At 48.7% G+C, this 27,111-nt stretch overlaps 1 protein-coding gene across 7 annotated transcripts in view; it reads right to left on the reverse strand.

The window, feature by feature from the left end:
* Positions 1–287: 287 nt before the first annotated feature.
* ZNF395 (zinc finger protein 395) overlaps positions 288–27,111 on the reverse strand; it is a 41,899-nt gene continuing 15,075 nt past the window's right edge. For 2 of the 7 annotated variants that reach the window (XM_033229433.1, XM_033229428.1), the window contains 9 exons: positions 15,554–15,811; positions 14,256–14,488; positions 11,325–11,434; positions 7,850–8,085; positions 7,251–7,351; positions 6,177–6,486; positions 4,752–4,844; positions 3,809–3,912; positions 3,218–3,517 (listed from right to left, as the gene is read on the reverse strand). In XM_033229433.1, the coding sequence (XP_033085324.1) occupies positions 3,406–3,517; positions 3,809–3,912; positions 4,752–4,844; positions 6,177–6,486; positions 7,251–7,351; positions 7,850–8,085; positions 11,325–11,434; positions 14,256–14,488; positions 15,554–15,793 (1,539 nt within the window). In that variant the 5' untranslated portion in view covers positions 15,794–15,811 and the 3' untranslated portion in view covers positions 3,218–3,405. Of the gene's footprint in view, positions 3,518–3,808; positions 3,913–4,751; positions 4,845–6,176; positions 6,487–7,250; positions 7,352–7,849; positions 8,086–11,324; positions 11,435–14,255; positions 14,489–15,553; positions 15,852–27,111 lie in introns of all 7 variants that reach the window. The other 5 variants (XM_033229417.1, XM_033229421.1, XM_033229411.1 and 2 more) reach the window with 4 other exon arrangements.

A 27,111-nucleotide genomic window follows, 5' to 3' on the forward strand; every position in this document is an offset into this window, starting at 1 on the left:
AACCCTGGGCAAGTTACTGAACCTCTGCCTCACTCTTCCCATCTGCAAAATGGGAACAATAACAGCACTCTCTCATAGGGTCATTTATAATAGGGAATCCATGTACACACTTGGCCTAGTCACTGGGAAGTGTTACCTACTGTTAGTATAAGCGAATCAACGTCATGCTTTGCTACAGTGTGATATGCTACCATTTGTGTAACACCAAGGACAAGGACAGTGATAATCTTATTTGTTGCAGGGGAAGGGGCAATGGACAGGCACACATTAAATCAGACAAGGTACCATTTTATTCCTTATAAAATATATTTCATATTGTTGCTGTAAAAACATTACATTTCACATTTTTAAAAAAATTTTTTAACAGTAAAAATAATACTTGGAAGACAGCTGAGGGAAAAGGCGCCAATATGACAAATTCACAGATGGGATTTATCTCCCTCTTTTTTTTTTTTTTTTTTTGCCCCTGGTAAAAGTCAGAACCTGGGATGACCAGAAACAGGACAGATTTCTCCCAGCAAATCAGAGTTTCTGCATCCAAATGAATATTGTTCTCCAAGGAGTCAAGCTATAGACTCACAACAACAAATGTGGCCGCGGCTCAAAACACTCTCTGAAATCACACAATTGCTTTCTGAGCCAATTTAAAAGTCACACGATTGAATCCAAGCTATTTTACTTTAAATGGTCCTTTTGCTTTGCACCTGAGGCCTCGCTTGGCCACAGATGTCATTCGCTGGACTCCCTGGGCGCTAAATGAGTGTCTAGCATCCTTAAGGTTGCTCAACACACAGCCCCAGACTCTGAAGGTGATTCCAAGAAATATTCTGAAAAACGTCACATCACTGGAATAAACAGTTTCCCAAGATAACTGCTTTGGAAATCAGTCCCGTTAGTTTCTAAAAGCCCACCTGCGGCATCTTCCTACCATCAGAGTCTGCTGCCCGGGTGGGCTGGGAAGGAGGGAGATACGAAGATGCAGAAAGTAGGTGTGATCACTGGGTCAGTTCCCAAGCCACCCTCACCCTCCAAGAAGACATGAATGGAGCAACCCCGAGAACAGAGCACGTGTGAAGAACCAACACGACAGCCACAGGATGGCAGCGTGGGTGAAAGGGAGGCAAGGAGGCCGCCAGCGCCAAGGAGGAGAAGGGGCACGAGCACAGGCAGGGAAGGCGGCACCAAAACCAAGTAACAAGAACAAAGCAAAACCACCGTGGTTTCCAAACTGCTCCTCCCTTTATTCCTCCTTGCTTTCCTGCCCTGTATACCAATGGCATAAGAAGCCTGACACACAAAGAGAAAAATCCGTATATCCAGTTATATCTACACGGTTGAAACTGGGGGCAGGGGGAATTCAAACAGCTTTCTCAAGACGAGATGGCAGTGAAAACTCTGACAGAGAGGGGAAGGGAAGGCCCTCCTGAGCCCACGCGTAACAACACGCCCTCCCCCTCCCCATGAGGATCTGAAGCTGGGGATCGTCATGGGAAGTGAAACGCCATCATGGGTCAGGAAACATGGGTCAGGAAACACCATCGGCAGCTGCCAGCCTTTAATTCTCAAGGAGGTCGAAGGGACAGGAAGGAGAGCCCTGCACCACCTCAGGCTAGCCTGGCTTTGAGCTTTACCAAGAAACAGAATTCCATATACATTTTTTTTACGAAGTTATAAAAATATACCCCATCACCAAAGACACCTGTGCATAAGTGTCTGTCCCTTCTGCCACCAACCTAGGGCACTACACCCTTCCCAAAATCATGCCCCTACTGCCAGATCTACAGATTTTATAACACTCAAAGTGTCCTGCATTAAAAAGCACATGTCTATTTCCTGCGTGAAGGACCAAGGGAAGCCCTGGTTGCCCAGGTACCTTCACCCAGGACTGGGAGGACGGCCTCGATGATGACCAAGGGGTGGGTGCTGACACTCCATCCCAGGACAGGTGGCTGGGTAGGATTCCCTGAGCCCCTGACAGCTGGGACATAGAGCCAGGACTTGTACCCAAGGCAGCTGGGCAGCGGGCGGTCACATTCCAGCAGGCCCTGAGGAATCCCCACATAAGTCATGCTAGGAGGAAAGTGCAACGCCAAAACAGAAACATGCCCTGCCGTCCGGGCGTGGCTCACTCTGTCTTCATGCACAGCTGGCTGGCATGGCGCTAAACTCCCTAGACCTCCCTCCTTCTCCACAAGAACAGCTCTGCTTATCGACCTGCACGCAGCCCAGGCTCTCCTAGATCCGCAGAGGCTCCAGAAACACCAAGGGCCGAAACGCCAGCAGCCACTAACCCAAACCCACATCTTCCTTCTGTCATTTCCTCATCCTGATGCTCACGGGTGCAAGGACTCTCCTTGGCCATCCTCATCCTGCTTTCAGGCAGCAAACAGAAATGGGGAAATCCCTGGTGGGGCCAGGAGACAGAAAGGAACCTCCAAGAACCTCCCTGGGTCTCTCCCGGCCACCCAAATAAAAGGAAACTTCAATCAGCAAAGGCTTCTGAATACATCATAAAAGAAAACAAAACATTTCTGAGGCGTCCTTTCCATAACCGGAAGGAGGAGGCGTCAGGAGGGCGCTTTCTCAGGTCAGAGCAGAGAGTTTCCAGACGCTCAAACCCTCCAGGAGTTCCTCAAGGAAAGAGAATGGTCAAGGTAGTGTTTAACTGCCACATTCCAAAAAGTGAATTCTGATCAGCCTTTTGGCTCAGCTTTTTGGCAACAGTCCTTTAAAAAATCTCTTTCTCTGGGCTTTAAGAAGCCATTTAATATTTGTTGGGGTGCAACCCAATGTCTGAGGGAACCCAGATTTACGTTGTTGTCACCAAGAAAGGGCTTTCCTTTGACTTCCATGCAGGGTGCTCAGACAGGGAACAGGAGGTACCCTCCGAGAAGGGCAAACCCCTCTTCCCCCAGCCAGGCAGTGCTGCGCTCTGAGTCACCCATCAGCCAGAAACTCATTTTTTTTTTTTTTTTAAGAAAAGTAAATTCATCTTGCTTACAGTCCTTTCTGGAAGAGTTGAGAAAGCAAAGAAGTCACCGACTCAGCAGGAAGCAGAACGAGCTGTTCCTTCTTTTGATACACACAAGCTAATCCCCGAAAGAGCAGGGATGTGGGAAACAGAGGGTAATTAATTCTTTGGTCACTGGTTCACTGCTGAATACCCTTGGTCAGTTTTGGCTCTCTCCTATTTTAGGGGGAAAAATATTTTTGTATCTTTTTTAAAAAATAAAACGTTCCCACAATGGGAGAAAACTGCTTTAAGTGTTACACCTTAGCCAAGAGAGCCCGAACTCCATGTTTCCGTTCTTTCTCTTTCGGTTTCTGCTGAGGACTGGTGACACGTCGGCCTCTTTTCAGCGGCTGCTGGCAGGGCCAGGAGCAGAGTAGAACCTGCAGCAAGGCTCAGTCCAGGAAGCGCTGGCAGGCCTTCTTCCACCGGCAAGCTGTGCACCACTGGTCCCGGTGCTCGATGCCATACACCTTGCGGCACTTCTTAGCCTCCCCTCGGGCTTTCCTGTAGAAAGAGAGGAATGCAAATCGAGTCCCACACAGGTGGTGGGCCCGGGAGAGTGGCCAAGCGGGACTAGGAGAACAAGCAGAGGCCAAAGGGGCAGCTCCCAGCGAAAGCCACCAGGACCAGGGGCCATCGGCTCTGAGGACCAAATAGTCATCCCATCTGGTGTGTCCACCATCTGAGCTCCCTGGGGACTAACCCTGGTGACTTCATCTGGGCGGGGTCAGCGTCCACACCACTGGAGACAGGGCACAGAAACCAGAAGGCAGGGGATGACAGCGGACATCTCACCTGGCACCACTCTGGGCCCGGGGTGGAGAAGTGACGATCAGGTGAGATTTCATCACCGGTGCTGGCTGCTGGGGCTCGCTGAAGCTTAGCGACCGGCTCCGGACCTGGGTGTGGGGAGAGGGGCCATGAGCAGAGGGACAGTCAGTAAAGGTGAGGGAGCCATCCTAAAAGACAGGCAGCCACCCATCCCCAGCTCCTTCTGGTGCAGGAGGCCTTGCGCCTTCCCAGGGAGAACACTCTAGCTGAGGGGAACTCTCGGCAGGAGAGTGAGGAAGGAGCAGGCCTTCATGCCACACTCAGGACCCAGCTGAGGACAAGGACAGGGGGCCACTGGACCCGGCCCCCTCTGAGGCTCTCCCTGCAGGGGACTTGGACAGAGCCGCCATGCCTGGAAGCCTCGCGCTGTCTCAGTGGCATCACTGGCAATCTGATTTACAATGTGACACCGCCCTGCAGGAGGTAACTCAAGACCAGCGCCTGCTAGGTAGAGTTCCAAATGACTTCCCGCTGACTTGAGTTTGGGGTCCACCTATGGCCCTTGTCCCCAGTGGCCTTGAGACTTCTGACCCAGCCCACACAGCCTCCACATTCTCCCCCTTCCTCTCCTCTCAGCATTAAAATCCTAAAAACACCCACGGGCACTAGGGGCTGACGGAGCACTGACCCCAGCCTCACCTGGCGATTTTCTTGACAAGAAACCTCCTTGCTCTGGACATCCTCTACAAGTGCCCCCTTCCACCTCCGCGAGGGGCTGTGGCCAGATGGGGAGTGCCAGGGAGGGGGCGGCACAAAGAGACCTTCAACACGTTTGGGGGATGGCGGCAAGATGGCCACATCGACCTGTGGCCAGGTGTCCTGTGCCCAAGGGATGGCCTCCAGCCCCGGGATATGTGGGAGAGCCCTCGGCCATAACAGGCCCCAGCCATGCTACCAGCACACTCACCGGAGAGAGGGAGCAGGCAGTGGAGGGGGCGGCAGCCCAGCTGACACTGGTGTAGATGTGTGGTGAGACAGGGATCTGGAAGGACGGCAGAGCCTGCAGAAGATGAGGGTATCAGCCTGGACTCTAGCTCAGGAAGTGTTCAGAGTCTGCCCACAATCCCCACAGCCTCATGACGGCAGCAGAAGGTGCATCTCTGCATAAGTGCAATGACCAGCAAGAGCTGGGACACACTCGGCTTTCCCGAGGACAACACTGGAGTATCATCCAATGCTCTGAAGTAGTCTCCTTATTGCGAGGCTCCGATCTCATCTTGGAACGCTTCCCTCAGAGCTGGTCTACGTGCCAACCTCATGACTTAATCACTGCAGAAGATTTAACTTCTCAACTGGATCACCTACCAAGAACATGCCACGGCAGGTGCCAAAAGAGGCCCCCAGCCTTCTGTGTCTTGGGGGCATGGCTGGGATAAGATATGGGATCCCCCAGCAACTGCTTGAGAGTGGCAGCGTGCTCACGGGTATCCAGGTTCACGGCTATTTGTGAAAACACCAGCCACATGTCTGGGCCCCGTAGGTCAGCCAGCGCTGCAAGCAGGTCAAACACGAAATCACTAAGCGGCCACTCATTCTAACAAGGAGGAGGGCTGGCTCGTTTTGTAAAGGCTTTCTCACTGAAAGCGATACCTTTTAATAACGAATTTGCAAACTGGCCCAGGACTGGTAAAATGGGCACAAAAGAATTTTAAGAAATATCAGCACACAGCAAGCTGCATGTTCCTTGAGTACCTACTACACGCAGGGAAGACCGCCCTAAACGTCACCCTCTGTGGTAAGTTTCTCATCCACACGGGCATAAGGTTGGTCCCTCTGGTACCTGCAACACCTTCTCATGCCTCTAGTAATCAGCGCTTTCACTAGTTATTATAATTGACCATAGTTACATCTTCATTTCTCTCTCGATCCGAACCATGCCCTCCACAAGGGCAGGAACTAAGTCCTCTTCTACCCAAAAATCTTACTTAGTCCAATTCTTGGCCCATAGTTAGGCATTCAAAACATGCGTGCTGGACTGTTTCTCCATGGAACACAATTCCAGGACCTAGACATCACTGTAGGAAGCCCAACTACACGACTCCATCCTCTCTTAGAAGCAGAGGTGTGACAATGTCCCCGCCCAAATCCATCACCCAGTTACTTAGGGATTCAGCTAGATTTCTAGTAACCACTCATGACAGCTGCCGATGTAGATAACTCCAGGAATTCCCACATTTATTAAGCAGTGAATTCGGTTTTGTTTCTTTGTAGAAGAGATTAGCAATTTGGCCAAAGGGCTCAGCCTTCCATCAGGGTGGTCGGTAGCCTGTGATCAAGCTGGCCCGCGATGAGTCAGCAAGAGCCTGAGCCTCCAGCGAGCCCCGCCCCATACCTGGTATGCATGATCAGCCTGAATGTGCCAGAAGGACCCAGGAGCTGACTTGCTGAGAGCCCCTGAGGGCAGGGAGGACTCCGGGCCAGGATGTTCTGGGCCGGAGGACTGAGCTTTGTGCAGAGGTGGTGGAAGAGCGGACAGAGGCATGCCGGTCATGCTGGGGGTGGGAGTTGGCTCGGTGGTGGGAGTCCCAGGGACCAGGGTGCCCACGGCAGCAGCAGCAGCGGTGGCGGATTCCTCCTTCATCTGCATCTCTGTGTAGTAGAAATCCTCCTCCCGCTTGAACTGATCAGAGTCCACCGTGTCCCTGTGTGAGAGGGAGATGCGGCATAATCAGGGGTGCGCTGCCCCCTTCAAACCTAGCGGGGACCGCGGCGGGGAGGGAAGTGATTGCTTGAGGCCACCCAGCAAGCCAGGGACGGAGCCCAAGAGAACACCTAGGAGCCTGGCTCCTGACGGGTGTCACCAGGATTATGTGCTGCACATCAATGGGAATTATTTTTCCTGGCACCTAAGGCTCATCCTCTCTCGGAACATGTGCCAACCTCTCCTCTGACAGAAAGCATCCCACGCTGAGCACGACCAAGAGCCCTCTCTGGCCCCACCTGCCTGCAGTCACGCTTTCTCCCCCAGGGCTGTGAGTCAGCTCCTACCACTAGCAGCCTGCAAAGTCGCTCCGCACTGAACACGACCCAGGCACCAGGGTGGGGCTAGCAGAGACCCACTCCCAAGGAGGAGTCGGTGGTGCAGTGCTCGGTCACCAAACATCTTGGAAACGGGGTCTCACCAACAACTGAACCAAATGACCCCATTTCTACCCAGAACTAAAACATCTTGCTTCCTGCAGTGAGGCAAGAAGACACATCCCCAAGATGGACAGAACTCCCTTCCCATCAACAGCAACAATGTTCACCAGGATGTCTTTCTCAGGCGGCCAGGAAGACACACCAGGGGGTGTTTCCAGCAAGCCACGTTCCCGAAAGCACTGTGGGCTGTGGGTCACGGGGACTCGGCAGGGTGGAGGGACACCTGCATGCGACCCTAGGCTAGAGGCCCTGGGCTCGCACCTACCCCAGGTGGAGGGCTTTGATGTGTCGTTTGATGCCCACTATGGAGCGCAGCACTTTGCCACAGTTTGGCCACAGGCACTTGTACATCACCTTCACCGAGTTCTAGAGGAAAGGAAGATGGGGTGAGTGGATATGTCTTTCTCCTTATCCCTCGCTCATCCTCACCCAGTGGGGACGCAAAGTGGCTGCTGTCCCCGGCCTGACCCAACAAAAACCTCCAGGAAAGGGGTTCTCTGGGACCAGAGAAACTTACAACCAGGGGCTAGAAAGCCCCAACCTAAGAGATGGTCCTAGTGGCCAAGACCGGTGCTCGGTGCTATGGCTAAGACCCCACTGGAGGCCTCTCCCATGCAGACCTCTGCAGAAGCACAGGAAAGAAGGCAGGAATTGGGGTGGAGACTAAAAGGGAAGAGGCTTTAAACAGGAGGAGGAGAATCCTGGGAGTATTACCAGGTAACAGAAGCAGCAATAGAAAACCGAAATGGGAGCAAACCCAAGACTATGTAAGGCCTGCAGGGTCCCCTCCCTCCATGGCTGGCTGTCCCCACACAGACATCATCCACTCCAGCCTGGGCTCCCACTCACACCATAATCACATACCTTTCTTTTTCGTGGAGCTGGTTCATCCAACAGGAAAGGGTCAGGATCGGTCTCAAAGCCATGATCAGTTTGGGGAGAACCAAAAGCATCCCCCAGATACTTGGGGCTGGCCTGGGGGTGGGGGGGCGAAGGGGTGGAGACACCACTGCTCCCACTCCAGTGACCGCTGGTAGTGCTGCTGCCGCTGTCCGAGACGTCACCGCTCTCCTTCCATGGGTCACAGGCCGCACGGGAAGCTGGCCAGACGAAGAGAAGATGAGAGGACGCTCACGGGCTTGTCCCTGGGCGAACTCTCCCTTCTGAGCTTCGGTAAACATGGAGAGGGGTTCATTCACGGCAGCAATTTCTCTTGGTAGAACTGCTCTGCCCTCGCAGACATTTCCTACCATAGCCACCTGGTCACCACTGACCAACAGATACACACTGCAAGTTCACTTTGTATACGATTCATACAAAGAGAACTTAATTGAAATTTATTTCTTTTTGAACAAAAAATTTTTTATATATGGGGTCTTGCTATGTTGCCCAGGCCAGTCTCAAACTCCTGTCCTCAAGCGATCCTCTGGCCTCAGCCTCCCAAAGTGCTGCCTGTTTCTCACTTTATACATTAAATAAAGGGGGGATGTGGAGGGAGAGGGGCAAAGCCTCTGCAGCCTCCAGGCCTGGTTGAGAACAGGCACACCCAGAGTGTTGGGTACCACCCGGAGCATTTTCCTACAGCTGAGGCCAGCTTAAAGGTCTTCTTGATCAGCTTTCCTGAAAAATGCTTTTTCAATCATCTAAACTCAGACCAGTCCACAGAAACCTGGGGTGGAACAAACCACTCAGCCTCTGCAACTCTCAGGAGGGTGCGCAACATTTCCCAGGGCCAGCTTAGGCCCAGGTGGAACCTGCTTTAATCAGGAAGTACCACGTTTGGAGGAGGAAAGACAAGCTCTGCGAGCAATTCTGATCATTGCAAGGTGGCAGGGGGCTTTCGTGCCTGACGTGGCCCTGAAGCAGCTGCCGGGCTCCTGAATGCCTCCGAGCAGGAGGATAGGCATCAGCAGACATGGGGAAATCTTCCGTTTTTAAACAGCATATCTGCAGGCTGCGCGGGCCCAACCCAGACTCTCTCACTCCTTGGCCAAAAATCCAGGTGAGTTTATAATATAGGAGAATCTGAAATTCTGATATGTGGAAAAAACAAGAGAGAGGGGAAAAAGCTACCTGTCCTCAAAAGCCCCAACTCCCAACGGGGCGTTCCACAGAGCCCCCTAACTCTGAATTCCAAGGTCTACTAGCACATCCCTTGCAGCCAGGATAAAATCTTGCTGCCTTTCCTCCTGCTCATAGTCCAGACTCCTTCAGTGCTCATCAGGGATCTACCTGGCACAGGCTCCCATCTTCCCTTGTTTCCAGTCCAGACTCTCCTTACATCTCACATCCTAGAAGCAGCCTACCCAAAAAGAACGAGATGGAGAAAGAACTCTTCCCTTCCCAGATACCGCTGTCATGTCTCACAGCTATCACTGTCCCTTCCTGGGAACCAAGAGATTACTACATGTACATGTGTGCTTTAAAAAGGGTACACATTCAGGGCAGTACACAAGAATCATTAAACAGGCCAACAGGTGAAAGACCCACACACATCCACTGATAGGAAAACAATCAGGGAGAGAAGGGCAGACAGCAGAATACTACATGGCTACATCTAGGATGCTCAGTACTCTGGGACAAAGGGCAGGTCAAGCGGCAGGCACATCCTACAAATGCGGCAGTCCTTCCCTACAGGAACCACTCACAATGGCTCAAACGCATGAAATCTGTATGGCAGATTTTGACTGGCACACAAAGGAAGCAAAACATGAAGCAAAAAGTTATCTATAAGTTAATGTATAAGTTATAAGTGACTCCATCTTTGATCATAAGTTTTTCTAGGACACAGGCAATAAATACACATTTTATAGCACGAAAATAAAGTACTGCTCTACAAATGCATGGCACTGAGACCTTACGAGTGAACTTTTAAGAAATATTTATAATCCTGTTTTCTACACACAGACATACAAACACACATGCCATCCTAACCACACAGAAACCAAAGGGACTAGGTGGCGTTTGTGCAAATAGTATCCATGACTCTCTTAGTCAAGGTTTTGGTCATTGGATAGACCACACTTTGCAGAATACTTCAAGATAATTAGGCCAACGAAGCCTTGTATTTCCACTGACTTCAGCTACAAGATAAAAAATATACTGTCACCAAAAAAATATTTAATGGACAATAAATTTGTTTTTTTTTTTTTACAAAGGGACTTAAAATTATCAGGATGATGGCCTATCAGTGAGACGCTTCTATGCTGATGTGCCCTTGTGTATGCATGTATTATACATACCCTCCTGATGGGAACTGGAGTCAGTAATTTTCTTTTCTTTCCCCTTAGGACACTTTCCTGATCTTTCCACTGTTGACCCAACCATCCAGATCTCCTAAACTCTCCTGAGAACTTAGAAATTAACTTGTTTCCTCTTCCCTATTTGGCTGTGCTAATAGAGCAGGCATGCAATACTAGGCTTCACAGCTAGGTGTCCTCATAGTACGATGACTTCCTTTGGCAGCTAACTTTGAGTCACAAAAGTAAGTTTTCTCTCTCCCTTATGTTTAATTTCTATTTAGGGAGATTCCTTATGAGGGATACTTATGAAGGTCACTTTCCTCCTGCTATGTACTCAGAGCTAACTCCATATTTTCCTGTAAGCTTATAAGTAGCCTGCAATTCAGTTAGGTGTCCACCAATGAAAAAGTTCTTCCCTGGGAGTAAGGGAGGCCAGCCCTGCCATGAATTTCCCAAAAAACTTCAGGTTCACTACCAGTCTTGCCAAACTACTGACAAATACCCAGCAATCCTTTTTTCCCTCATATTATTGATAAAGTATTTTGGGGTTGCAACTACATAAATTTTGTTTTAATAAATTTGCCTTAAGTCGAACCTCTGGTTTTTATTAAGCAATTAGACTTACTTTAGAATTTAGCTCATTTATTCCAGGTCCTTGTCCCGTAGGCTCACACTAATTTATGAGACTGAACTAGGCATGTGGAACGAGGGCATGAATTTTCTCCACTAGGAGACCATTTAGCATATTTCTACTTTGTGAACTAAATATTCCTCTACTGGCCTCATTCAGGCCCCACCAAAGTGCTGGGCTCAGCCACTCCCATGGAAGAACTTACTCCGCGGGCCACTGTGGCTCAGTCCCATGCTCAACCATCTTCACAATGCACCAGGAAACTCCTCCCCAGGTGAGGAAACTGAGGAAAAATAACGGATGCATCTAACTCCATGGCATGCAGCCAGTCAGAGGAGCCACTGGGAGGGGTCCCTGAAAATTCTGTTGCCAGGCCGGTGACATAGGCAACTAGCTGCTCTACACAGAGGATGTCTGTCGTGGGCCTCTGTCATGCCCAGAACTCAGCTGGGCCCCGCTTGCTCACCAGAGAAGTTGGCCTCTGTCCCGGGAGGACTCTGCACAACAGGGCTGCAGGACAGGGACGTCAGCACCATGGCCGCCATCATCTCATCCATTTCCACTGCGTCCGACTTCCTGGATTCACATGCATGAGTGGAAAAGGTTACTTCCTGGCACGGCGGGCCCATGGTCCTTGCAAAATGAGACACCGCTTCTGGCTGGTTTCACATGATCATCTTACACTTCTGGACTGACCCCTCCAAGTCCCCCCAACTCCAATCAGCCAGAGTGTGCTCAGATCATATAAACTAAGTGAAACATGAAGGTCTCCCCTTCTCCCTGAGCAGTACCCATCCTGAGCGATGCTTATAATATTAGGCAGCCCCAGTGTAAGCCACTGGGCCTCATCCCACTGTGACGCCCTGAGACAGCCCCATTCTCCCGTGACTTTGCTGCCAAACTCTGCAGCTTAAAAAGGAGAATTTTATTTAGGGGAAAGAGGATAGACTCAAAATGAAATGAACACGGGGACAAAAGACACCCACTGGAATTCAAAAGCACAACAATTACCTCCTTTCCTTGCCCCACATTTAAATTGAACAGGGAACAATTATATACTAACCACCTTCTCCCACCCCTCCCCCAAGAAAAATGGTACGGCATTCTGACAGCTTCTGAATGTCAACAGAACCTACTACCCAAGCCAATGTGCAAATAAACCAGAAGCACTAAAATAAATCTCCCAACGCAAATGTCCGTGCTTTCTACAGCAGAGTTCTATAAAATGTTACACATAATTTTTTAAAAATCCATATATCACTACACTATTTGGAAGTAAAATTCGAGCTGTGTAGAAGTTAACGCTAAAGTATTAGGAAAACTTAGTCTGAAATAAACTTCTAAGTGGTCTGTTTCAAAGGGCTGTCTTAATTTATTCCTTATAATTCAGGTCCACTAAAATATGACTTGGGTTTGAAGCAGCTAAACCAAGACTATTAATACATTAAACATTAAAGACTATTAATACATTAAACAAATTAGCATCTCTGTTTTTGTATGATCTTTGAATTTTCATTTCCATATAACAGAAAAATAAATTCTTTGCCTGCATTTCGCTGAATACACCATCGCAAACATTGCTGCTCTGATCTGGTTTCAAAATACTGGGTCTACTGTGTTTTGTAGCATTCATAGACAAACACACAGAGGTGAGATAGGGTGTGACCGCTTGCACATCTTATATATAAGACAATTTCAGTTGGCAGATTTTCTTTTTAAATCTTAAAAGATCAATGTACATAGAGCATATAACATAGAAATTAGGATATATATTCTTAGAAAAAAGTCGTATCACAAAATTCTAAAGCAAAATACATTCTTCATTCAGTACCAATGGTTCTGAATATCTAAGCTAGGGGTAAGCATGCTGCGGGTTGTGGACCAAACGTAGTCTGCTGCTTGTTTCTGTAGGGTTTCAAGCTAAGAATGGTTTTACATTTTTAAATGGTTTGGTTTTGTGGGATTTCTTTTTTTTTTTTTTTTTTTTGAGATGGAGTCTCACTCTGTCACCCAGGTTGGCTTCAAGCAATTCTCGTACCTCAGTCTCTGAAGTAGCTGGGATTACAGGCAAGCACCACCACGCCCAGCTAATTTTTGTCTTTTCAGTAGAGACGGGGTTTCACCACGTTGGCCAGGCTGGTCTCAAACTCCTGACCTCACGTGATCCACCCACCTTGGTCTCCCAAAGGGCTGGTATTACAGGCGTGAGCCACCACATCCAGCCTGTTTGTTTTTTGGTTTGGTTTGGTTTGGTTTTTGTTTTTAGAGCAGTCTTGCTCTGTCTCCCAGGCTGGAGTGCAGTGGTGCCATCATTGCTCACTGTAGCCTCAACCACCTGGGCTCCAGCAATCCCCCTGCCTCAGCCCCCTAAGGAGCTGGGACTACAGGCAAAAGCCACCATGCCCGACTAATCTTTTTATTTTTTTTTTGTAGAGTCAAAGTCTTGCTATTTTGCCCAGGCTGGTCTCAAACTCCCAGCCTCAAGCAATCTTACCAAAATGGTGCAGTTACAGGTGTGAACCACTGCGCCTGGCCTAAATAGTTTTAAAAATCAAAAGACGGATACAATTTATGGACATGTGACACAAGAAAAGTATGTAAAACTGAAATCTGAGGGTCCACGAATGAGGTTTTATTGAGGACAGCCATACCCATTTGTTTCTGCATCACCCCTGGCTGTTTGGACACCACAGCAGAGCTGAGCAGTGGGGACAGAGACTGTTTAGTCCATGAAGCCTAAATTATTTACTATCTGGGCCATTCAAAACAAGTTTGTTGACTCCTGATTTAAGCCAGTTCTTCCCCGTTTCTCATCATAAACTATGACCTGATGTAGTTTAAGCACAAGAGGGGAAAAAAATAGCCCTTTGCCCAACCAAAGGTACATTGCCCATATAGAGCTATGGAAAAGAAAAGATGCCATTCTGGGCCAGGCAAGGTGGCTCACACCTGTAATCCCAGTACGTTGGGAGGCTGAGGCAGGTAGATCACCAGCGGTCAGGAGTTTGAGACTAGCCTGACCAATATGGTGAAACCTTGTCTCTACCAAAAAATACAAAAATTAGCCAGGCGTGGTGGTGCACACCTGTAATCCCAGTTACTCGGGAGGCTGAGGTGGGAGAATCGCTTGAACCCAGGAGATAGAGGTTGCAGTGAGCCGAGATCATGCCACTCAACTCCAGCCTGGGTGACAGAGTGAGGCTGTCTCAGAAAAAAAAAAAAAAAAGAAAAAAGAAAAGATGCCAAAGATTCCCCTTTTCTGTGTCCCATGTGTCCCAATATCTTGGCACCCAGACGCCAATGACACCACATTTCTTCAACACCGCAAGGCAGCCCACACCCTCACACCACACTACCCATGTGACTCTTAAAACCCAATTTCTTCTCCCACACAAACCTCTTTGGGACATCAATGTTCCTGGAGACAGGCCTGTAGGCCAGGGCCTGGGCTCCGGGCTCCAGGGGTAGTGCCTGGGGACAGGGGCCCTGCAGCTCCGCCAGCCACACTTCCTCCACCCTGCAGGAGACCTGCAGCTTCTGCTCCAGCAGCCAGACGGTCACCTGACCCTCCATCCAGCTGTGCTGCTCCACCAGTCCTGTGCACTCTTGACCCCGATACCACACATAAACCTGCAGGAACAGGGACAGCAGCCAGCGGTCAGCCCTGGATGCGTCTCACCCTGAAGTTCTCAAGCACCCCACATCCCAGGAGCCAGGGTCTGCCTGCCACGAACCATGTTCTCTGCCTCATTCATCTTTTATTCAAGCAGATGTTCCCAGGTATTCATTTCCCACCTGAGTACCCACACAGGCCTGATTCCTCCCAAGGCAGATCCTTATCAGCTCTCTAGACTGGCAGGCAGCAAACATGTCAGCTTCTGCGACTTTCTCTGAATCTAGAATCTGTACTCATGTTCCTGCCTTCCTTGCCCCGGATGCACTGCCTGTCTGCTGGTGCCCAACTGACACTCTGAGCTGCTCATTATCCTGCACTCAAGAGGATGCTGAGTCCACCTGGGGACAACGTGGCAGGGGTACAGAGGCAGGTCAACCTCTCACCAGGGGGACCTGGAAGTTGGCTGGCCACCTTCCCTCACAGGCAGGGAGGCCTGGTGGGCACAAGCCTTGGCAGGGAGACAGAGGTAGAGTCCTTATTTAGGAGGCCTTGGGAGGGCAACGAAAGAGAACCCCAGGCACCTGGACCTCATGATAACATCAGACCCAGGGCCCTGGCACAGGGGCAGGGACGCTGGAAAAAGAAATCCCCACTGAATCCAACTATACAAACATCTCTGACTCCTGAAAGTGTCTAAAGGGAATTCAAAGACGCAATGTTCTTTGACTCTCATAAGCCTGAGATGCTTTCCTTTGGTAAAGTTGTAAACTGAGGCAGATTAACAGAAATGTGGCTATGGCCATCCTTCAAACTGAGGTTTTGAACAAGCCAAAGCCCACAGCATCAGATGCTAGGTCTTGCCACCTTCTACAGACAACACTGTGGTAGAGAAGCCCTGGGTCTACTAAAAATATCATATTCACTTGGGCGATCTGCTGCCCAGGCACCCTGTGGCTGGAGGGCAAAGGTCTGCACTCAAAACGGTGTCCAGAGAGTTTCCGGCCTGTCACTAGGGCACCCCCACCCACCACCCCACGACTCGCAGGATGGGACACCTGTCCATGTTGGGATCAACCTACCTTCTGCCCAGGCTGAAAGGCCACCTGCTGAAGGCCCGAGGTGCTGGGAGCCTTAACGACTTCCTTGGGCTGCTCCTGGCAGGGGGTGTCATCAGAGGCGATGAAAGGCTGGGGAGCGGCCCCTTCCAGCAGTGGCTCCGAGGGTGGGGCGGTCGAGGGCCCCTCCGAGGCACTGGGTCCCAACACCCGGGCTCCGAGGAGGGACCGCTTTCCAAGGCGCCGGGACAGGACGCTCGCCATGCTGCTGCCTCTCCTCTCCTGCGGAGGCGAAGGGGACACTGAGGCCTCTGCCCATCACCTGGGGGAATCAGGAAGCTTTCAGGAGGGAGCCCCACACAGCAGGAGCCAGGAAGGGACTGCTCAAGTAAGTGAACCCTTTAAAGTCAACTTTTACCATCCCTCCTTTTCACAAAAGTGATATCCATTCCTAGTAGAACAATCAGAAAATACTCTGTGTACAGAGAAAAACAAATCACTCAGGAACCTGCCTCCCCGGGAGGCCCACTCTTCCTATACACCAGGCCAGGCTTCCTCCTGTGTGTATGTACACTTTTATTTCTGTAAAAATGGGACTGCTGTTTGGTAAACTGTATTTTTACTTAACTGTGTAAGTTTTGCAATATCATTCAATATTATTTTATAAAAACATGTTTAGAAGCCACTCAACATTTTCCTAGGTGGACACATCATTCCTATTCTAATCTCTTATTATTTATTGTACCCAAAGGCTGCACCCAATGGTCTGCTGTCTAAACTTCTCTGCCTGCAGGGAGCATCCTCTGAGCTAAACCTCAGCACACACACATCAATCACGGCTTCCGCAGGGCAACTTCCAGGATACGATATTGCTGGGTCAAAGCCTGAGGACATCTGATGCACATAGATTCTCAAGCTCAGCTAGCTCAAAGCTGCAAAGAACCATAGAAACTTACCGAGCTTGGCTAGGTGCGGGGGCTCACGCCTGTAATCCCAGCACTTTGGGAGACTGAGGTAGGTGGATCACTTGAGGTCAGGAGTTCAAGACCAGCCTGGCCAACATCGTGAAACCCTGTCTCTACTAAAAACACAAAATCAGCCAGGCATGGTGGCGCATGCCTGTAATCCCAGCTACTCAGGATGCTGAGGCAGGAGAATCGCTTGAACCCAGGAGGCAGGAAGCTGCAGGGAGCCGAAATCACACCACTGCACTCCAGCCTGGACAACAGAACGAGACTCAGACTCCAAAAAAAAAAAAAAAAGAGAAATGAACCAAGCTCCTCTCATCTTACACTTGAAGAAACTAATGTTGAGCACATGACTTGTTCAGGTGGCAAAGGTAGTTGGTGCAAGAATCTGAACAGGCCTCTCAAAGTGAGTCCCTATCAGGGGACCGGCTGACCCACAGTGCTCCCAGGCCTGACACTGCTGGCAGAAGGGGACGAGTCAGACCCAGTGCTTTGCAAATTCAGGTTGCCCTCCTCCTACGGAGCACACGCAGCTCCTCAGTTCCTAATCTCTGCTGTTCTAGTCCTCTGTTCCCTCCTATTCGCTTATTATGTGCAAAGCATATCCCAGGTGCTGTGGGGTCACAGCAGGTATAAAACACCAGGGTTTCCAGGGACCTCAGCATCAATGTTGACTGCCTCCCACCCCTCTACCACCACCACCATCACCCCCCATCCCCTCACCCCCCCCACCCCCCCCCACCTATGGGGCTAATTCCACTCAAGTGTTCCCCTCCCACCCCACCCACATCAGGAGGACACCTGTGGCACAGCCCTTAGCTCAAGCTATCTTTGAACCGTTCCATAAGCCTTCTTCTTTTTTTTTTTTTTGAGACGGAGTCTCGCTCTGTCACCCAGGCTGGAGTGCTGTGGCCGGATCTCAGCTCACTGCAAGCTCCGCCTCCCAGGTTCACGCCATTCTCCTGCCTCAGCTGCCACCTCGCCCGGCTAGTTTTTTGTAGTTTTTAGTAGAGACGAGGTTTCACCGTGTTAGCCAGGATGGTCTCGATCTCCTGACTTCGTGATCCGCCCGTCTCGGCCTCCCAAAGTGCTGGGATTACAGGCTTGGGCCACCGCGCCTGGCCCCATAAGCCTTCTTTCCTTTTCACCCTTTTCCAAAAGCCCCCCAGGCTCTCTTTCTGTAGGTACCACACCATCTCCACACCTCCCAAATCCTGGCCTCTTTCCAAACCATTCCAGCAAAGTATGTTCATGAACATCTCCACAGTAACAAAACAGAAATGGCAAAAGAATTCTAAAGGATAATAATATATTGGCAAATACTGAGTAAAGGGGCAAAATGCTGGTTTTCATGAGCATTTTACACAGAAACTCAAGGGCTAGAATCTGCTGGCATAGTATCTCCACCATGAATTTTCCAGAAAGCAAAGAAAATATTAATATGAGGAAAGGTTGGAGTCACAGCACGCAGACAGAAATTCGTAGTCAGGTATCTGGTAACTACATCCAATGACACTCTCTCTAAAAGCTTCATTGTAACAATAAAAAGGGAGACAAATGCAAAGAGTAGATTCTTTGCCACTATTAAAAAAAAAATGTATACCTAAGCTAAATTGGTTGTTTTTTTTGTTTGGGTATTTTCTTTTTTTTAGATGGAGTCTCATTTTGTTGCCCAGGCTGGAGTGCAGTGGCATGATCTCAGCTCACTGCAACCTCTGCCTCCTGGGTTCAAGTGATTTTCCTGCCTCAGCCTCCCAAGTAGCTGAAACTACAGGTGTGCACCACCACGCCTGGCTAATATTCTGTATTTTAGTAGAGACAGGTTTTCATCATGTTGTCCAGGCTGGTCTCAAACTCCTGAGCTCAGGCCGCCTGCCTGCCTTGGCCTCCCGAAGTGCTGGGATTACAGGCATGAGGCGCTGTGCCTGGCCTAAACTGGTTTTTAAAACACTGTCACCTACATACCTTCGTCTTTGGAGCCTCAGGCTAAAATGGAGCGCCTCTAACTCTCAGTCCAGTTTCACTGGGCTGACAGGATCGAGGTGAAGCCGCAACGCCACATAGAGACATGAGATGGCAGCATCAACCCAGGGAAAGAAACTACACCACTTTCTTAGCCCAAAAAAAAAAAAAAAAACCTAATGGCCTCCCCACTTTCTAGAGCAGAAGTTTGGGGTTTCTACCACCGAAAAGGAAGAAAGGGTAGTATTTCCCAAAGTCCTGGGCTCCCAGTCTTCAGGCGGCGCCTGAAATGTTTGGCCAACAAACTCGGTCGATGTTTTTTCTAAGCCTTTTTCTTTTTTTAATTTAAAGACTGCTTTCTACTGGCTGTTTTGTTTGTGCCTCTAACCTTCCACGCCTGCCGGATCCGCATGGAGTTGGTGAACCTGCTGCTTCTGACTGGATCCCTCCTGTCCCCTTTCTCCTTTAACTGGCCAGAATTCCACACCAAAATATATTTTCTCATTGGCTTTCTTTTAGTACTGCCAAATCTTAATTTTTAAAAGCAGAAGAGAAAAAAGGAAGGGAAACTGTCTTTATTAAGTGCCTAAGAAGTACTAGCTTTCATAAATTGTATCTAATTTAATCCTCAAAAGGATGTGAGATGAACCAATGGTCTACCATTTCTGATGAGGTGACATCCTCAGAGCGGTCATGGTGCCAAAGCTGCACACTTAGGAACTGCAGCCTTGGCTATGAACTCATGTCCATCTGGTGTCAGAGGTCACAATCCTGCCACGATTCTAGTAGGTGTGGAATCTCTCAAAATAAAACACTTAATTAAGTTGATTTTCATCAACTTGGTGTTTTTTTCCCTATGTTAGTGAACCTTGATGGGAAAAATAGCTCCTGGCCAGGTGCAACGGCTCATGCCTGTAATCCCAAACACTTTGGGACGCCGAGGCAGGCAGATCACTCGAGGTTGGGAGTTCAAGACCGGCCTGGCTAACGTGGTGAAATCCCATCTCTACTAAAAATACAAAAAATTAGCCAGGTGTAGTAGCGTGCACTTGTAATCCCAGCTACTTGGGAGGCTGAAGCACAAGAATTGCTTGAACCCGGGAGGCAGAGGTTGCAGTGAGCTGAGATTGCACCACTGCACTCCAGCCTGGGGGACAGAGTGAGACTCCGTCTCAAAAAAAACAAAAAAGAATCGCTGGAACCCAGGAGGCAGAGGTTGCAGTGAGCCGAGATCACACCACTGTACTCCAGCCTGGGAGACAGAGAGAGACTCCATCTCAAAAAAAGAAAAAGAAAAAATAGCTCCTGATCTAAAAGTCTACACATCCATTTTCTCACGTACTTTCATTCCTTGAAAAAATCTCCTCTCCACTTGCATCTTGGCCTCTTACCTACAGAATAAAGGTCAACGCTTTAGTCTGACCCTGCTAAGCAGCCCAAGCCACTGTTAATCATTTAGCAGTTCGAGTTTGGGAAGACCTTTATACACATATTGCCCTCTGGCAGGGCACGCAAAGGGATAATGGGATCAACCCAAAAAGTCAGGGAAAACCTTAGCCAAGTTTATACTGGGGATTAATAGCATGGAAGTGGGAGAAATACAAATCTAGACTAATTCAGGCTGGGCAGCATCACCAGGCGCCACTTGATGCCTCGCCTGTGTTAATCAGCACACTCATGACATTTACAGACGTGGCTCGAGAGACAGCACAAGTAACCAAGAGTCTTCGGGGACTCAGAGCGAATAACAGCATCGGCGAAGGTCTGCCAACAGGTGGGTCGAGGAGCAAGGTTAACTCTGAGCCGCCTCTGACTTTTCAGGACCTCCTGCTATCTCACAAGCACTCCTGGGGTCCTGCCCACCTGGTGTACTTCCACCATTCCAGCGGTGGCCTCCTTCCAACCTCTCTCCTCCAGGATCTCCACTTCATTCACTCCTCTGGTGAGTTCTTTCTTGGGAGCTATCAATGGTCCCTATAAACCAGCCATCCCCTAGTTCGCCATATGGTTCTGGAGCAGCCAAGAGAAATCAAGAAACACCTATTTCAGGGTAACAGTAACAGTAGTTCAACACACAGCCAAATCCCACTTTATGACTTTACATTCTCCTCTTACGGATTCCCTCACTGAAACATAAACTTGTGCTGAAGGCTTCTCGGGAAAGTTTTAAGGGGATACCAGGCCCTCTTGTGTTCCTCACTCCCTACTGCCATCACCAACAGGACGGATTGGCTACCCTAGATAACATCTTTCAGTCCATGTCCAAAAGGAGTTAGCTCTTTTCAGGGCTCAGCAAACACATTCTGGTGTGCTAATAGCCCTTAATGAGGACATCTGCCATCAGTTAAGGAACTGGAACAGGCAGAACAGTAAAACAAACTCTCTCTGTGGTTCAGGGTTGCAAACTGCTATTTGTCATGTAACTGCTGCTGGACAACCACATGTCTCAGCACACGTAGGCACGCCCCCACACTTGTGTGCGTGCACACACTCACGCAGTGGCTGCGCTCTCCCACCACCCAGGGACACTGCAGCGAGCCACGATATCACCTAGCGGCACTTTCAGAATGCAGGTCATAAGTCAAAGTGATTCACTGCACAACTCGTGGGGTTTCTTTTAACTTAAGAAGGGTGAAGTTTGGAGTAAGACTCCTATTTGCAAAAGCTTGGGTGCTTGCTACTTCTCTAATGAATAATTTATAGGTCAACTGAGGGATATAAACCCTCCTGCCAAGAGCTTCAGATTCTCTGCTAAACTCTGTTCTCTGTGTATTTTATTATCTCCATTGGGTATCACTGCAGGAACAACAGTTTAAGTTTTTAGATGTCTGGTTAATATTTAGCGTATCATTCTTTATCTTTTATCAGAAAAGGGCCAATTTTTCCTTTAAATCTGTTCCATTTTTATTTAAATTTTTCAGTGTGATGTTCTAAACTTTCCAGGGCATAGGGGTACATGCCTATAGTCCCACTACTCAGGAGGCTAAGGCAGGAAGATCGTCTGAGCTCTAAATAAACAAATAAACAAAGGCCAAAATGTTTGCAGTGAATGTTTGCATCTCTTATTTTACAACAGAACTCCATGGAGAATAAGATTCCCAAACAACTCATTTTCAGCAATTCTTAGCCAACATCTCTGCTGACAAATGCCATGAGTAACTTGCAAGCATATTTATAAGTATATGCAAATATGTTTAGGTCCTCCTGGTTTGCAGGTCACCATTTGAACCTTGGCAGAAGCAAACTGTCCCATTCCATATCCAGCTGCCACCTGGTGGCTGGTTCTCAAGCCGTTTTTTCTAGTATGTCTTCCCCAAAGAAAGCAAAAAAAAAAAAAAAGACCCTTCGCTAAGCATACACGGACCTTTTCTTTGAAGAGACAGGAGAAAACTCCTCCTGGCTTTCAACAGAAAGCCAGGGCCCCAGCAAGAGCACCCAAAGCCCTGATCTAAAACTTCTGGCTCTCTGAAATTATCAGGTCCTGTTATCCTATTTTTAAGAGGGGTGTGGGTGTACTTAGGATTTTCACAGTACAAGCTTCAGACACATGGCACTGAGCATATTGGTGATTGATTCAAGTTCTAAATCAGCTGGTCAGAGTGTGACAATCTGGATTCTCAGGACATTCTAATTATTGTCTTTTTCTGAAGGTTTTAAAAAACTGGACTACATTGCATCAGTGTAGAATAGTTTAGACTACCAGTAAAATTAAAATGATAGAGTATAAAGATTGATAGGGACCAGAATAACTGTCCAACTCCCATTCAGGGCTGGAATGTTCTCGATGGCATACCCTATAACTGAGCATCCAGCCTTACTATTACTCTAACTAATAGACGTAATACAGTAATGGAAAGGAAAAAGAAGGAACCCCCAAATAACACCGCTATTTTCATATTCCAGCAGATGGGCCATAGAATCAGGTCATCTGATCTGCTTACAGCGAATTCTCTCCAGCAAATAATAAATGATCCTGATCAACAAATATTTCTGCTGGTCTGACTGCACAACAGTCATTCAGTCAAGTAAAAGAGACGGTTTCTGTTTGCGCTGCTGGCAGGAAAGCGTTTTCACAGCTCTACCCAGGAAAAAATACACTTCCCCTTCCTTCACACCTACCTCCCCGTTTGCTCTCAGAAATGCAGTGCCTTTGTTCACGACTCTCTGGAGTTCACACTACCCTATTACACAAGACAGCTCTTAGGACACTCCTTGGCACACAGTGAGGGCTCAGGAATCCACAACCCTCTCTACTGGCACCGATGGGACTGCAGCCTCCTTAGACTGATCTTAAACAGCTGATCTTCCCAGGGGTAAGAAGAGGCCCAGATTCAAGAAAAATGTATTGTAAGAAAGAATACCTGCTGCTGGCCCTAAAATGAAGGCAAAAGTGTCAAGAGTATTTGAACTTGCTTCCAAGACAGGGTTTCCTTAAAAACAGGTAGACAGAAGGAAGCAGGTATAAGCAGGACTATGCTGACAGATGTCTGGGTGAGGGGACACAGTTGTCCTGCAGTGTTTTTGTAAATGTGTGGGGCGCCGGGGCGTGCATGTATGTGGCGGGGGAGGGGCGGCGTGCAGTGTGGTTAAACCTGATTTAAACTGTTCTCAAACCACATGACACTTCCAGGAGGTGGGGAGATGGATGATTGCTGACTTGGCATTTTACCCAGAGCCAGGACTGGAGGGAGGGAACCAGGAGCCGAGTATCCCCAGGGAGAACAAGCCTCACAGAACTAGCAGTTGTCTCTAGCAGTCTTCAGGGTAAACTTCTAAGAGACCTGCACACGACCTCAAACCACCCACAAATGCTTGAATGGCACTTAGGTTTATACTCTCTTGAATGCACACATTGGGGACTTCTTCTCTTTCCTGACTTCTCAGCAACTCAATAAAATACGGAGGAACAAGATCATCCTCGTTTTAGAGCTGAGAACACAGGTTAAAGAAGGTCACCTATTTGTCCAAAATCCCAAAGCTAGCAAGCAGCGGCATTGTCAGTTTCCTGCGCCGTCCTGGTCTAGTTCTCTCTTCCCCAGAAGTGGAGACCCAGTAGCAAGACGTGGCTCAGGCCCGGGGAGGGTGAGTTGGGATCCAGAGGAAGAGAGTGAGTTTCATGGAGAAGGGATTTACTGGCAGCACTTGCAGTAACAACAGGCAAAAGCTGGCAATTTAAAAAAAAAAAAAAAAAAATGCTGCCATTCCAAAAATATAAAACACGAAAGACGTGAGAGTTTTAAAAGCCTAATAGTCAAGGAAGGCCTTAGCACTGAGGCTCTGAGTGGGCACTCGCTGGAAAGGGAAGCTTGAGAGGTAACGACGCCCCAGGTACCAATTCCAAAATGACAAAAAGGGTTCCTATGTTCTCGCTCCTTGAAGAAAGCAGATGAACATGGGAACACGGACTCTACTTTCTTTTTTTTTTTTTTGAGACAGAGTCTTGCTTTGTCAACCAGGTTGGGGTGCAATGGCGCCATGTTGGCTCACTGCAGCCTCCTCCTCCCAGGTCCAAGCAATTCTCCTGCCTCAGCCTCCCAAGTAGCTGGGATTACAGGCACACGCCACCATGCCGGGCTAATTTTTGCATTTTTGGTAGAGATGGGATTTCAATATGTTGGCCAGGCTGGTCTCGAACTCCTGGCTTCAAGTGATCAGCCCACCTCCGCCTCCCAAAGTGCTGGGATTACAGGCGTGATCCACTGTGCCTGGTCTTTTTTTTTTTTTTTTTTCTATTTAGGAAGTTAAAGTAGAAACACTATTTGGAACTTAAAAGTCATTTGAATGGATCACCATATTTCCTGACAATGCCAAACAAAGGAGAATCACTCCTGAGGGTGAAATGGTTAAAAGAGAAAACTGGTTTGGAACCCAAATGTCACCTCGATGAATGATCACATTCTCTGACAATGCCAAACCAACAGGCAGGGGAGCCTGGCAGGAGGATGAGCGCTACCTGGTGACTCACCTGGCTGGAATCAACATGTCATAAAAAGGCAACAGCTCTCTCCTTGTGGTGGGTAATCAAGGCACCCATATTTAGAGGCTTGCCGGTCAAAATGAACTAACTCCAGCGTTCCATGGTTGGAGCTCAACACCAAGTCAGATGGCTGTGGCCCTGGAGCCCAAAGCCAGTGACCAGTCCCTGCCCATCGCCCATGTGACTAGGTGCCTGCCCCTCTCACTTTCAGTACCGGGTCTCATTCCTGCTCTGTTCCCCCAAGCCTGAATCTCAGCCCTGGGGCCCGGCCCCCAAGCCTCCCCCAGGTGGGGCCTGGCCAGCCTCTGGGAGCTAATCCCGCCCACAAGGGTGGGGCAGACCCAGCTGGGGAGGGACTCACCAGAACCCCTGGGAAAGGGCCCTGGAGCAGAAAAAGCCCAGCATCTTTAAACGTATCAGCCCCGCTGATATGCAACATGTGGGCCCAGCTCTTGACCATGAACCAAGCCAAATATTAAGTAGCCTAAGAGACCCTACCCTTAATGAATTTGGGGCCTAAATGAGCTACCACCTGATCCACACAGCCAGCACTTGTGTTTAAAAGCACTTAATACGCTCCGAAGCTACATTTATGTACTTGTGTTGTATAATGAGATGAATGAATGAACATTTGCTTCTCTCAGGAAAATGAAAAAAACATTCAGCAATCTGACACTGAAGCCTGATTTTTAAAAAGGGGGTTTTTAGAATGGAGCCCATGAGTTAGATGAATATCCATGTGAAAATTTTCCGTTTTTGACATCAGTTAGATAAGTCAAAATAAAATATGTTATGAATCTTAAAAAAAAAAAAAATCCGCTGAGTGACTGGAGGTTGAAGGAGACACAAGTTTCACCCCAAAAACAGAAAGTCAGCCTTAGTGAAAAGAAGACAGGCACCATCGGGGAAGATTTAAATACACAGTGGAAAATAAACGGAGCGGAGGAGGGGCTCGCCCAGGGCTCAAACCACTAAGGAAGTGCCTTAAACGTATTTTTCTCTGGAGGAAGCCATTTAAGGAATCTTTATGCCCCAATAACTGTGGGCATGAGAATGAGTTTCGAGACGAAAGAGAGATGGAGAAACAGGCTGAATAAGAGTTCACCCCCGCCCCAGCTTAGGATGTTGGGGTGCCACTCTCTGATGCTTTTCCTGAAATGGATGGGGTGGCGGCGTTCATCAGAAGGTGCTCACTGGTGAGGCCATTCTGAGCCCAAGTGACAAAATAAATGTGCACCAATCGCAGACAGCAGCTGGCCCACACTCTCCCAATTTTCAGAGAAGGAAGGGCTAAAACCAGCACCGGGTGCTCGTGAGCTCTGCCTGCCCCAGGAACACAACCGAGGGGGTTGACACACACGGCCTCGCCGCCGCAGGCCGGCAGGTAGACTGGACTTAGTTCAAGGCCACCAGAAGAGGAGAATCTTTTGAAGAAAAGGCAGTAGGATGTTCCCAAGAAACAAAATCACATATAAGTGGTAAGAGAATAACAGGAACCCTTATATGTAATCCGTGGCCTTTCAAAGGATGATGTTCATTCAGGAATGTTCTAACAGCTATCACTTATCAAAGACTTAAGTGCCAGTCAACTTGCTGAGCATTTTGCTGACTGTGTCTCATTTAATCCCCCACAAATAACCCATGAGATTATAAATACCATCATCGTTCCCATTTTACAGATGAGCAAACTGAGTCTCAGAGAAGTTTGAGTAAATTTTCCCAAGGCCACAAAGCTAGAAAATGACAGAAGTCAGAATGTGAGCCCAAATGTGTCTGATTCCAAAAGCTGTTTGTTTTGAGACAGGGTCTCCCTCTGTCGCCCAGGCTTGAGTGCAGTGGCACAATTACAGCTCACTGCAGCCTTGACCTCCCAGGTTCAAGCGATCCTGCCACTTCAGCCTCCCAAATAGCTGTGACTAGAGATGCATGCCACCACATCTGGCTCATTTTTGTATTTTTTGTAGAGACGGGATTTCACCATGTTGCCAAGGCTTTTCTCAAATTCCTGGGCTCAACTGATCCTCCTGCCTCAGCCTTCTAAAGTGCTGGGATTACAGGTGTCAGCCACCAGACCCAGACAAGCTATGTTCTTTCTACTATGCTGTACAGCCAGGAAAAGTATGCATAAAGTGACAGATTAAACTAGATGACCTTGTAGGCTTCCTTGTTTTTAAAAACTTGAGTCACCAAGAGGCTAACGTGGTGTTAGTGGTTGTGGCATGGAACGGGAGATGTGCATTATGACAGCAAAGTATCAAGCATGGGATCCCCAGGATCAGGGCTACAATTCTTCTTATTTCACCTTTTACAAATACCCCAAAGAGAATGCACAGTGAAACAGTCAGGGCTGCCTTCAGCTCAGACTTCCAGCCGGGCGTAGCGGCTCACGCCTGTAATCCCAGCACTTTGGGAGGCCAAGGCAGAGGATGGCTTGAGCTCAGGCGTTCAAGACCAGCCTGGCCAACATGGCAAAACCTCATCTCTACTAAAAATACAAAAATTAGCCAGGCATGGTGGTGGGCACCCGTAATCCCAGCTACTGGGGAGGCTGAGGCATGAGAATCGCTTGAACCTGGGAGGTTGCAGTGAGTCAAAACTGTGCCACTGCACTCTAGCCTGGATGACAGAGTGAGACCCTATCTCAAAAAAAAAAAAAAGAAAAAAAAATGGCTCAA

Source organism: Trachypithecus francoisi, unplaced genomic scaffold, assembly GCF_009764315.1.
Source record: "Trachypithecus francoisi isolate TF-2019V2 unplaced genomic scaffold, Tfra_2.0 Contig01440, whole genome shotgun sequence".
Classification (NCBI taxonomy): Eukaryota; Metazoa; Chordata; class Mammalia; order Primates; family Cercopithecidae; genus Trachypithecus; species Trachypithecus francoisi.